At 32.4% G+C, this 13,135-nt stretch overlaps 1 protein-coding gene across 4 annotated transcripts; it reads left to right on the top strand.

Annotated features, from left to right (window-relative positions):
* The first annotated feature begins 619 nt into the window (after nt 1-619).
* LOC145107714 (uncharacterized) lies at nt 620-3,987 on the top strand. 4 transcript variants are annotated; one of them, XM_079044658.1, is made up of 7 exons: nt 620-722; nt 973-1,085; nt 1,587-1,684; nt 1,768-1,999; nt 2,078-2,274; nt 3,084-3,271; nt 3,404-3,987. In XM_079044658.1, exons 3-7 carry the CDS (start codon nt 1,587-1,589, stop codon nt 3,688-3,690), a joined length of 1,002 nt encoding a protein of 333 aa, XP_078900784.1. In that variant the 5' UTR covers nt 620-722; nt 973-1,085; the 3' UTR covers nt 3,691-3,987. The 4 variants fall into 4 exon arrangements, with proteins under 4 accessions (XP_078900784.1, XP_078900787.1, XP_078900785.1 ...); XM_079044661.1 differs by having other exon boundaries at nt 706-729; XM_079044659.1 differs by lacking the exon at nt 620-722 and adding an exon at nt 736-864.
* The last annotated feature ends 9,148 nt before the right edge of the window (nt 3,988-13,135 follow it).

Below are 13,135 nucleotides of genomic sequence, written 5' to 3' on the forward strand. Positions count from 1 at the left end.
ATCATGTACTCTCGGTACCCCATTTGTCTATCTTCGTATCTGACCATTGAACACCCCCCAATCACTCATTGGTCATCCGAACTGCTTTTAACCATATCATCTAACATTTAAGAAGGGAAATTATATACATACCCCCAAAGTGCTTAACGTACCCCTTTATTAGTGAAATAGTGGTTGTGTACCCCATATAATTTGACAATTTATATGAATGATGAGGGTATGTATAGTAGCACCCTTTGAGAAACACTACTCACCTAACCCCTATGGGGTGTGTACGTGTGTATGTGTGTGTGTGTTGGGGGCGTGAATAAGCAAACACAACATTTAACACCTCCTTTCCCCTATAATATTATCACCATGAAGATGAAACATTCTTATAATCTAAAGACTACAATTATAGATATGAAGTTACAATCTTTCATGTGTTTGAGATATTTTATTCATCTTTTTAAGAAACATTTAATGAAATTAAATGACATTTATTTTTGTAAACATATTAGTTTCTAAAAGCGTCGTTTAAAAATATTGAAGATATCAACTTAAAGACCACAAAGGTTTAAGTTCATGGTCGTTTGTTACAAAACTACAAGGATTACATTGTATTTTATGGATACATGAAGGACTAGTTGGGTAGATAAAAGGAAATCAGAAGTTCACAAATAATTTCTCTTCGACTCACACGCATAGCATTGACGAGGTGAATCGGGCGGAAGTTCCACAAGGTAAACGGTGAAGATCACTTCTTCTTTTTCTCAAAATCCGTTCAGATCTGTCCATTCTGTGGTTTCTGATATTTGAGTTACAAGCCCCATTGAGAAATTTCTGCTACTGTTTGCCATTAGCGATTAGATTCTCGGAATTAGTGTAACTTGCAAATTAGTATTCGTACACCATTATATGCTCTATAATCAAGTTAGTTGATTTACTAATTGACTAGGTATTTACTACAGTTGCTTTTATGATCCAAACCAGGTGTTGTTAATTTCAGCATCAGATCGAATCGCTCTCCCAAGTCCCAACCTCACAACCACTCCTCCCGCCGCCGTTCATTGCTGCACTGCCGTCGCAACCATTCATCGCTGCAGGTAACAAATCCAAGACTCATTGCCAACATATTTTGTTGAACCTTTTCACTTCTGGATATAATGGATATGCTCCATTTCAAATATACCATCTTATAGCTTAGAAGTTCATCCTTGTCCTCGATCTTTACATAGGAGCACGATTAAAAGTTGAAACAACCGCCATGGGGTCAGCCTTCGGGCTTCGAGCAGAAGATCAAATATCTGGATATTTACTCTCTTCAGCTTCGTTACCTGTTCCTGAAACCCACCAAACGAATCTCTAAAACCCACACCACAAACCTTTTGAAATCATATCCTCTACACTTTCAAATTACGATTTGAGCTCAAACAAATTCACTCCCAAATCATCTAAATCAACACTTGAGACTGTTATATGGAATTCATGTTTGAAAGATTTTTCCTAGAGTGATTCGCCAAATGATGCGATTCGGTTATTTTTATCAATTATGCCAATATCATATCTTATTCATTTTAACACAAGTAAAACAACTTTCTTATCAGATGCTGCTAAATTGCTACTGGATTACTTTCCTTTTGTCACTTTCTTGTTTCTTGGGTGTTCTTCATGCAAGCGTTGGTGATGCTGACCCTTCATACAGGTAAACCTTGTATCTTCATATCTTCATATCTCCATATCATCTTTCAAATGAAAACTTACACATCTTTTTTGTACCTAATCTAGATCATGCCTAATAGAATGTGAGAAAATTGGATGTGTTGGAGACACATGCTTTCCACACTGCAACTTCTCATCTAATGCCACCTCTCAGTATCTACAATGGAAACAATGGGATTGTCAAAGTGATTGTAGATATCATTGTATGCTAAAAAAGGAGCAAGAAAGAGCATCATTAGGTCAAAAACCAGTCAAGTATCATGGAAAATGGCCTTTCAAAAGGGTATTCGGAATTCAGGTTTGTTCATTCCCATTAATCTTAACACCTCAACTTTGATTCTAAATAACATTTAAAAATTAAATAGTTTTTTAACAGGAGCCTGCTTCTGTTGCATTTTCTGCTCTCAATTTAGCAATGCATTTTCATGGGTGGCTTTCTTTCTTCATTCTTTTGCATTACAAGCTTCCTATGAAATTAGATAGAAAGCCTTACTATGATTATGCTGGTTTATGGCATCTATATGGGCTTCTAGCATTGAATTCATGGTTTTGGAGTGTTGTTTTTCATAGTAGGTGAGTTTGTATTTTATAAGGGTCTGTTTGGTATGATGGAATCGGAATGAAACCACAAAGGAATGGAATCAGTCATTACATTCCAATTCCATTACCATGTTTGGTTCGCTTTAAGGAATGGAATGAGTCATGCAAACAATATTATATGTTTGTTATATACAATTTGAAAACTAAAGAAAAAAAAGTTTTTCTAGAAAAATAAACTATAATAAAATAAAGGGTTTCAAATAATCAAAATAGTTTCTTACACTTCAAAAAAATTAAATATCTTGAAATCATAAAATAGAAGGGTTTTATGCAGAAAACTCTCATTATTTTGGGAAATTTTTTGATAAAGTCCTTTTTTTTAACAGAAAAGTCCAGATTATTTAATTTTACACGAAAATCTGTCATTTCCTGTTAAAATAAAAATAAGGACTTTTTCTTTGGCAAAACATTAAATAATCAGGACATTTCTATTAAAAAAAAAGGACTTCATCAACAATTCTTCCAAAATAATGAGACTTTTCTACATAAAACCCTAAACCAGAACTACAATTAAAAATATTTTTAGTTACTTTCAAAAAATAACAAAAGATAATTTAATTAAAGTTTTGAAATTTCAATGAACATCATTTTTATTGAAGATTATATAACACAAACAAGATTTTCATTCCCATTCCCTCTTCAATTACTGCATACCAAACACTACCCGATTAATATATTTTTTTTCCAAATATATACAAATTCATATATATATATATATATATATATATATATATATATATATATATATATATATCAAAATAACAAATTTTATTGTTACACAGAGAAGTGGAATTGACAGAAAAACTAGACTACTTTTCAGCAATTGCATTACTTGGATACTCCCTCATTATTTCCATATTAAGAAGCTTCAATGTAAGGCTTGAAGCTGCAAGAGTCATGGTTTCAGCCCCTTTACTTGCATTTATCACCACCCACATTTTATACCTCAACAACTACAAACTCGACTATGGTAACTTTCCCATTTCCATAATCCATTATATATATATATATATATATATATATATATATATATATATATATATATATATAATTTCTTACAATCAATAACCAATAATTTAAATAAATAAAAAAAACTCAACAGGGTGGAACATGAAAGTGTGTGTTACAATGGGAGTAGCACAACTACTAATATGGGCAATATGGGGTGGAATAACTCATCATCCATCGCGTATAAAACTATGGTTTGTGATAGTTTCGGGTGCATTTGCAATGCTTTTAGAAATATATGATTTTCCTCCATATGAAGGATTTATTGATGCACATGCGGTTTGGCATGCAACTACAATCCCACTTACTTACATGTGGTGGAGTTTTATAAAAGATGATGCTCAGTTTCAAACGTCTCTTCTACTTAACAAGGTAAAATAACGAAACAAAAAGTGTCTGAATGGGTCAGGAATCGTAGGTGTAGGCATAGGCATAGGCATAGGCATAGCTGCTGAATTGTTTCTTTTTTGCAGATGTATGTGGTGCCAGATGTTTCTACTTTTTCACATAAACACTCTTGTTGATTTTGTAATTTGTTGGTAAAAAAACGGATGGAATTAGTAAAACAAGAGGAGATGAGGGGAGAGGATGGGGTTTAACCCTTTTGTGTTGTTGGGTTGTTGAAATTAAACAAGATGTTAAACTTGGGTAAAATGATGAAAAATGAGTTTAGATATATTTCTTGAAGAGTAAATTCTAAGTTTTTTGTGTGGTATGTCAAAAGTTATGGTTTTTGTCCACATGTTTGGTTTGTTACATTCACGCCCCCTAAAATGTAGTTATGTTAACTTCGATTGGATGGCAAATATGTTAAGTCTAAAGTAGGGGTGCAAACGAGCCAAGTCAAGCTGAGCTAGAGCAGACTTGGCTCGGGTTCGTTTAAGTTATACGAGGCTCAAGCTTGAGCTCGGCTCGATTCGAGCTTTTTTGTATTAAGCTCGCCTCGAGCTCATAAAGAACTATACAAGCTCGGTTTGGGCTCGAGTTCAGCTGGTTTTTGTGTAACGTGTCTAAATAAGCTTAAGTTCGGTTTGAGCTTGTTAAGAAGCTCGTTTATTGATACCCTAAATTCTTAATTCCCCAAATATTATTTATTTATATATATATATAAATAAGAATAAATAATATTATATGTAGGCTCGTTTAGGCTCGCGAGCTTAATCGAGCTTAATGACATAGGCTCGAGCTCGAGCTCGTTTAATAAACGAGCTTAATAGTAAGCTCGAGCTCGGCTTGGGCTCGTTTAAAATTGGTTTCGAGTCGAGCTTTTAACGAGTTGATTCCGAGTAGCTCATAAGTTTGCACCTGTCTAAAGTAAAAAAAAAAGTGAATTTCAGAAAAGCTTTTTACCTAAAATGTCAATTGCAAATTCTTATAGAAAAGGTCTTTGATTATTCCGATTTATTTCATATACGACTTTATTTACATACTAAAAGAAATTAGAGGCTATAAATTATTACGATAAATTTTGAGACATTGGGCTGTTTTGGTGTTCATGGTTTTGGAATAGACTCTTTTGTTGAGTTCGTGTAAGTATTTGTACCACCCTAATTATTTTAGTTGGTAAACAATGGTTGTAAAAAATATATATTATAAGTATTTTCCTGCTAAAAGGAAAAAAATTGTAATCGTTATCATCTTTAGGTTAAAGACTGAAAATGTAAAAGCTTTTTTGAAATTTGCTCAACATAAAATGATTATTGTGCTTCCAATCTTCTTGAATGTAAAGACTAAAACAGTTTTTCATCTTCTTCCTCTTAAAACCTGAAATCGAAAGAAAAAAAAATCAAACAAATACCCGAAAGGTAATTATTGTTCAATCAAGTATCTCTAAAATAAAGTAAAAATCAATGGATGTTAATAGTTCTTATAACATATTTTGATTGTCATGTAAGTTGCACGACCTTTGGACCCGATTGTCTTAATATGTAGAATAACTGCAAATAATGAAATGATTTTAGGGTTTGACAAACTAGAAACCAATTTTGGTTATAGAAAAATGTATGCAACAGAGGAAATGTATGAAGTATGATCTGAAAGGCTTAGCATATGGAGCAGTTTGGAAATATGTTGTTAGTGGGCCACATGATGTTACTGTTCAAATGGAGCAAATAGGTATTGAAGTTGATACTCGGACATTCAATATTCTAGGTATGATGTTTGTTCAATCATTTGACAATATTTTGAAGCTGATCGCAAACATATCAAGCTTGACAATGAAGCTCTTAGAGAACTAACCTCTGGAATTCCACCTAATATTTTTGGTCTTTTTGATTATGTGACAAGTGCTAAATAAGTATGAAAAATACTCTTAATGATGATACTTGGGACAAAAAAGATCAAGAAACAGAGAAACTACAACACTCGACTGGCGATCTTATTTTATAACTATGTATTCATGATGCGGTCCTTCATTATTAACAATAACTTTTGTATGATTATGGTATGGATGAGAGCCGGTGGTTATATAACGGCTGGGAGCCGGTAGGGGTCTGATGAGAGGGTGCCGATGATTGTATATGTAATTTTGATATCTATGTTTGATAGGGATGATGATGGATCGGTTATAGTGTCGAGAGCCTTGCTTGTATGCATTGTATGTGTGGTGGAATATGTGGTATATTGGGAAACTCATTAAACATTATGCTTACATTGTTAATTTAAATGTTTTTCAAGTTGTTTGAGGAAACGTGCGACACGTCTATATATTCACATCGAAGATTTATTGTTATTTGACTTCCGTTGATTTTTCTAAATAAACTCTGTTTAAACTTATGTTTTCGAAAAAAAGGATAGCACAATATGTTTTCAGGAATGTGCTTGAATGTTAATCAGATTTTAAATGAAAATTTTGGTTTGAAATTTGGTATGTTACAAGTGTTGGAGATAGTGTCCAAAGTCATTAACTATTGATAATATTTCTAAATAATAACAAGGTCCTTTTGTGCCTCATAATTTTGTTCTCCCTACTTCTCAATGAGTTCAAAGTTTATATCTCGTCTCTTGGGATATATAAATTTTGACTTATCTCTTCTTAAGGTTTTCTTGTTTTGCTTCCTGGCATGTTGGGTCTGACTACATTTGAGGGATTCTCCATTGAGTCCTTCATCCTTTGCAAGAGCTGGCAATCACAAGGTCTCAATCAAAAGATCAAAAGGTAATAGTTTTTATCCTTCTATAGTTAAATCCAAAGTAGGATGCTATAATTAGTAAAACCAAGATCCTAGGGTGCATGTACACATAAAGATTAATTTGTTTATTCCGCTATGCTAATCATATGTGTATACTAATCATATGTGTATAGATGTAATAAAACCCAACAGAGGTATCAGAGCGAGGTTTTAATTATATGTATTGCTTTGTATAATTAAAATTGTTTTCTGGATCTATAAAGTTCGTGGCGTGTCCCCTCTTGTTTGCGGTGCAACTGGACGTTTTTCAGTTTCTATATTTTTGGTATTTTTCGAATTTTTAGGTAAAGAATCTTATCTTAAATATTATTTAAAAGATTTTAGATCAGAATATTTAAATGGATAAATCTAAATATTATTTAAATTATTTAAACCTAAATATTCAATCTAAGATTAGTTCTAAATATTATTTAAATAAGAATTTAAATATAAATATTTAATTGGTTTATTTTTACTATTGTTTAAATTAGAATTTAAATCTAAATATTTAATTTTAAATATTATTTAATTAGAGAATTAAATTTGAATATTTAAAAATATAAAGATCAAATTTAAAATGTCTAAATTGGCCTATATATTATAATAGATTATTATATGTATAAGAAATTATTACAAACATGTGCCCTCACATGTTTAGCAGAAATGTTATCGTCGAAGCATGACTAGAATCACCCAATGTAATGTTATAAGAGAGGTGTAAGGATTTCATTTTGATTCCTAATTAGGTCGGTTTTTAAAACCCCTTAGGCTTACCATCCTCACAACTATTTTACATTTTGAGATGGGAGTTACTGAAAGGGTTTGATAGGATCATTGTTTGAAAGTTAAAAGTATTAACTAAAATTATAAAACAAATTTCAGTTTCATTAATATAAGTCTTAAGCTACCCATGAAAACACACACTTTGCGATATATTTTGTTGATAGAGCATGTATGGTTAACCGACACATCAAAGCGAGAACATAATGTGAGAAATGATGTGGCACTGAGAAAAATTATTCTGTTGTTGGAGCGTATGTGGTTAACCGACACATCAATGAGAGAATAATTTAGATCTAGGGTCATACGGTTTTGCATGGTTGATTCACCATATGTTCTATGATCTGTGACATCCATGTCATAGAATTGAGATGAGCTTAACTCGAGATTAACGTGCCATTCAAAGTTATTGAATCTCAAAAGATCTAGAGTTTCATGGAGATTGAAACTAGCAAAGAGCTTTGCCTACCTAAATAACCTTGTAGTGTGTTTACGACATCCTTTTACACATCACAAAGCCAAATATGGATCCTAGCCTTAGTAAATAATTAATTGGGTTAAAAATTATTTGAAGGATTAATAAAACAAAAAAAAATGAAATTAATATTGAATGATGTCTATAAGATAATCCACTAAAATCTACTACTATAAAACCTCAAAAAGGATTAGCTGGTAGGATGATCGTTCTAGTCCAAATTCATATTTTGGGAATAGTTCTCATAGACCATAGAAATATCATGCCTTAGATATAGCTCTTCCCCAGGTTCCTCCAACCAATGCATTATAAAACTGTAAGAACATTTATAGAAATAAAACATATTGAAGTAAAATGGAATTTTATTAAGTTAGGAGTTCACTATGGTTATCATATTAAACTTGCTGACATGTACATATAATCAGTTCACTCTGATTTGATATGAACAACTTTGAAATGTCCATAAAGGAGTTGCATGGCATATTGTGACCCTCTGGGACTAACATAGCCAATCATATAAACTTCAACTTCATATGTTCCCATATTCACTGTCAGGAATAAGAAGTGTCAAAAAGAAGAAACCCAGTTGCCCATACGTAAAAGGCGATTAGTGATGAGATACCTAATCCGACCCGAAATGCCTATGACAAAAGGAGGGATTATTTCATGTTCTAACAGACTATTCATTTTGAAAATAAGAAAAGGACTTAGAAATCATTCATGCCTAATATATCTATGAGAGACTGGAACATAGAAAAGAGATTTTGATCAAGGATACCGAGCTCGTGCTACCATCCTTAGGATATAAAGGCAACTAATATAAGAATGTTTAGTCTATAATCAGATATGAAAATTCATAATACCATTGGAACATTACTTCTAATCCTTGACTATTTTACTATGGATATAGTACTTACATTTACAAGAATATGCAGCGACTAAAAAAGGAGTAAGAAGACTAAAACAAGGAGAAGAAAAATTGATGATGAATACCGGGCCCTTGCTACTATTCATGGGATCAAAAGACCATCTCGTTCTCCCAAATGTCCAGTCTATGGTCTTATGATTTAAAAAACTGTTTATGCAAAGTTTCATAAGATTGTTATGACTTATTTAGAATGTTTTAACGTGTTTAAAATAAAGTCATGAAATATGTGAAACTAGTATAGTAACAATGGTTCAAAAGCTGATTTAAATATTTGAATGAGATATAATATTGCTTAATCATCTTCTTGAAAATGAGAACTGCATTGCCAATGATCCAGTTGGATAGGATTTTGGAATTCATTTGACCACAAGTTTTGTGATAAATACATGCCTTATTTTTCAAAATAGATGAATATTTGTTGAAATTAATTTAACTAATGGATTATTCTGATCGTCCATAATAATCACTGATTCAAATTCATCCAAAAGTTTGGGAGAAATGCATTTGTGGAATTACTTCTAAGGAAATGCATTACCAAGTATCCAGTTGGATCATATTTTAAATATCATTTGACCGCAAGTCTTATGATAAATTCCAATATTGTTAATCAAGATAGATGATGAATACATTACTTGGTAATGTGAATATATGTTGGAATTAATTCATAATAATGGGTTGTTCAGATAAACCACAATTCATAGTAAGACCAACTTCGTGTGAGCATGTTTATCTGAATAAACATTGAGTTTGGAACCTTTTAGGTGTTCAGAGCTTTCATAAGCGAAGTTAAGAATCAACTGGGAAATATGATGAGATACTCGGATCCAATAGGGATAATGAGCATCTTAGTCAAATTTTATCGATCATCTAAGTGATTGTGAAAGAGTTTCACGAGCTATCTCCACCCAGAACATTGTTGCAAGGAGTATAATTGGAAAGAGAAACAAATCATTGTTTGATTTGATATTTGATGGGTCATATTATGTTTGAAAAAAAAGTTCATGGATTATACCATGAATAGTGTTACAAAAGTCATTGGTCTTGCACCAATTAAGAAGGTTTATGAGACAATATCCGAGATGTGGAGTAAGGGTTCATCCCTCACTAGCACATAAGGAAGTCTACGATTATGAGGCTTACGTTCTTCGTGAAGCACTCGAAAATCGATGAATTAAAATAGAGATGTGTTGTCTCGTTGTACATCCCAACAAGAATTTTGGGTAACTATTTTACAAACGTTTTGAGAACAAAATGTTTGTTCCTCGAAGGGAAATCTTCCATGAGAGGGAACTGATATCCAAAAGAGCTAGTGGGAGCCATATTGATCTTGATATGATTCAAGAGTCACACTATGAAGAACCTAAAGTTGGTCCTACATTTAAGTTGAGGTTAAAAGAGATATTGAGGAAACTGACATACCTTAAACTCTTCCTAATAAACTTGATAGAGGACGTCATAGCCCTAGTTATTTAGAATCTATATTACTGAGGAATATGAGTCATTGGTTGACAACAATCAGAGTATGACAACTATTGGAAGTTATGACATGCTCTATAAGGATGAAAAATAGGAAAAGGACATGGAAAGTGAGAATCAATCCATGTAAGATTGAAACTTGGTTGATCAAACACTTGAACTTAAAGCCGTCAGTGTTAGTGAATCTTCAAGAAGATAATAAATATGTTCATAAATAAACACATAGCCAAACCAATAGATTGTGAAAAATTTGTAAGCTTATGAAATTTATTTATGAACTGAGATAAGCATCTTGCAAAACGGAATCTCTGTTTTCATGATAAAATTCAAGGAGTTTGAATTCCGAGAAACGAAGATGGACCATAAGGTATGTCAAAGCTAGTCGGGGCATTTGAGATCTTTGTTTTAATAGAAAGTTCACGAAGTTTGAATTTCGAGAAACGAATATATATATATATATATATATATATATATATATATATATATATATATATATATATATATATATATATATATATATATATATATATATATTAATAGTGATCGCACCGTTGTCACCCTTGTACTATATATGCATAATATACAATTCATATGAAAACAATGTTCTAACTTAGCAAGTGTAAAAGCTTTGCTTTTGTTTGAGAATTGTTTTGCCTTGAAGCGCATGGAATAAACAACACACTTACTAAATGTAAGGATATATGGAGATAGATCTGGGTAATTCGTTAAATTAAGCCAAAGAAAATAAAATCTCAACAAAACTTAAGATGCAAAATTCCAAGAGAGTTCATACTTATAAAGTATGTCATGAAATTGAGAAATGCTAATGTCCTAGTTCTATTATCGAGCTAGAAAAAATGAGTCGCGTCCCAAGTAATACACCATAACAGATTTAAGAATAAACTTAGAGTATATTACAACTGGTTAGAATGCAAAGGAAGATATGTGGGTAAAAGAGGTTCATTAGTTACATCACTATTGAAGTTCAATCATTTAATGGTCCTTTTGAAGGTTCTTGTGACTATAAGAACTTACCTCGAGTATGAGTCCCAAGTCGCACAAGCTCACATGGCATATACTCATGAAAGTAGCAAAACATTAGATATTTGTTATATCATAAGACATCATAGTCAATGGAATCATATCGAAAGATAATCTTGCTGATCCATTCCCTAAGCCAATGTCACCGACCAGTTCTGATAATCTGATAAAGTCAAGAGGCATTAGATTTGCAAATGAATTTGCTTGGGCACACTTGGTTTAGTTTAATTTAAAATTTTAGAAATTAAGTAGTATAAGTCTTTATCTGATTTGGAAATTATTAAGTGGTGATCTTAATATATGATAGAGATCTGTCATTTCATTAGCTTATAACTTTTTTCTCTTTTTGAATGTTTCGAACCCACTTACTGGGTATTAATTTACTAAAACCTCCATATCCGGTCATAATCTTGAAAGTAGGTAGTGATTCAAGAATGTCATGAGCATTGGTGGTTTGTCCATAGATATTGGACATAGCGTAGAGATTGCGCTAACACTAATGAGTACTTGAAATGAAGGATTAAATATTGGACTGTACCTTGAAAGTAACTTCATGAAACAAGTCACTAGTAATTTTAAGATGATAATATCTATTATTTTTCAAACAAAGATGAATATAGGGTTTTTCTTTACAAGTATGTTGTGCATTGGTCTGCTCCAATTCTATCTGTAATTGGTAGTCATAAAGGGTGTGTCCATGTATGATGTGGTGAGTAGATAAAAACAATGCAATCAATGTTTATTTGTTCCTTCTCTTTGTTGGGTTTTGTGTACTATAACACTCCTATGGTGCACATACAACCCTAATAGCTTAGGATCTAAGTTTTCTCTAGTTATACATGCAATAAAGTTCCAAAGCATGAAGCCTACAACTAGCATACAATTTTGGTACATGAATCATAAACAAGTTAGAAGAATACCTATTTATTGTAGCTTGTAGTTTTGGCCTTTCAAGAGCTTAGCACCTCAAGTGTGATGCCTCAAATGGTTCACAAACACCATGAACAAAGGAGGACTTTGAGAGAGAGGCTAGACACTCCAAAATCGGTTATGATTCTCTTAGAATACTTAGGTCGACCGATTTTGGCTAAGGGGTAACATTTATATAGTGTAGGATTCCAAGGGTCATGGGTAAACCCTAATCCATACACTTAGGTTATGATCCATATCTCATGTGGGCTAACTCTTCATGGATACTTACATAAACTTAGCCCAACATGGATCAATAGCCCAAACAATATATGTATAACTGATTTACATAATCAGTCACCGTTAATTTAATTAGTCTCTTTTGATCACTAAATTAATTCCAAATTAATTCTTGATCAATACTAATTAAATATTATGATTTCTCAATTAATATATTATACTTATAATATATTAGTAAATCATAAATAGCCTCTTTATCAATTATCCATCCTATCCGATTGTTCTGGTGAAGGCAACCCAAATGGACCATGCTACTCTCGGGTCAAGTACATACCAATTATAGTTATGGGCTTAGACACCTAATCCAACACTCTTAACATGGGAAGCGATAACCATGGGTTCCTTGATGATTTGGTGCTGACATCTAATGTGCCTTGTGAGGTCCTGACTAAAATTGATGTGTTCAATTTAGTAGTCAGATGTAGTCGTCACAAATCTTTATCTGGAAACGTAATTTTAAACACTGATACTGACCCTTATCCATGTCTTATGTTCATTTGCATATCTAGAACAAACGAATAACTAATCACTTATACAAGGACTGTATTTTGATTTTGATCAGAGTTTGGCAGTTGCATTGGAGGACTAACTCTCTATCGAATATTTGAGAAGTATTGGACCTCATATAGTTGATGACTTTTTCAAGTGGTAGACTGTTGGAGATAGTGTCCAAGGTCATTAACTGTTGATAATATTTCTAAAGAATAACAGGGTTCTTTTGGGTTGGCCTCATGACACAATTAGAAT

The sequence above is a fragment of the Lactuca virosa genome, chromosome 4, assembly GCF_052849685.1.
Source record: "Lactuca virosa cultivar CGN04683 chromosome 4, Lactuca_virosa_CGN04683_v6, whole genome shotgun sequence".
NCBI classification, from domain to species: Eukaryota; Viridiplantae; Streptophyta; class Magnoliopsida; order Asterales; family Asteraceae; genus Lactuca; species Lactuca virosa.

Coding starts and splice junctions, on each gene's coding strand:
- LOC145107714 (XM_079044658.1), top strand. CDS start 1,587: ATGCTGCTAAATTGCTACTGGATTACTTTCCTTTTGTCACTTTCTTGT. Junction 1,685..1,767: donor GATGCTGACCCTTCATACAG/GTAAACCTTGTA, acceptor TACCTAATCTAG/ATCATGCCTAATAGAATGTG. Junction 2,275..3,083: donor AGTGTTGTTTTTCATAGTAG/GTGAGTTTGTAT, acceptor ATTGTTACACAG/AGAAGTGGAATTGACAGAAA.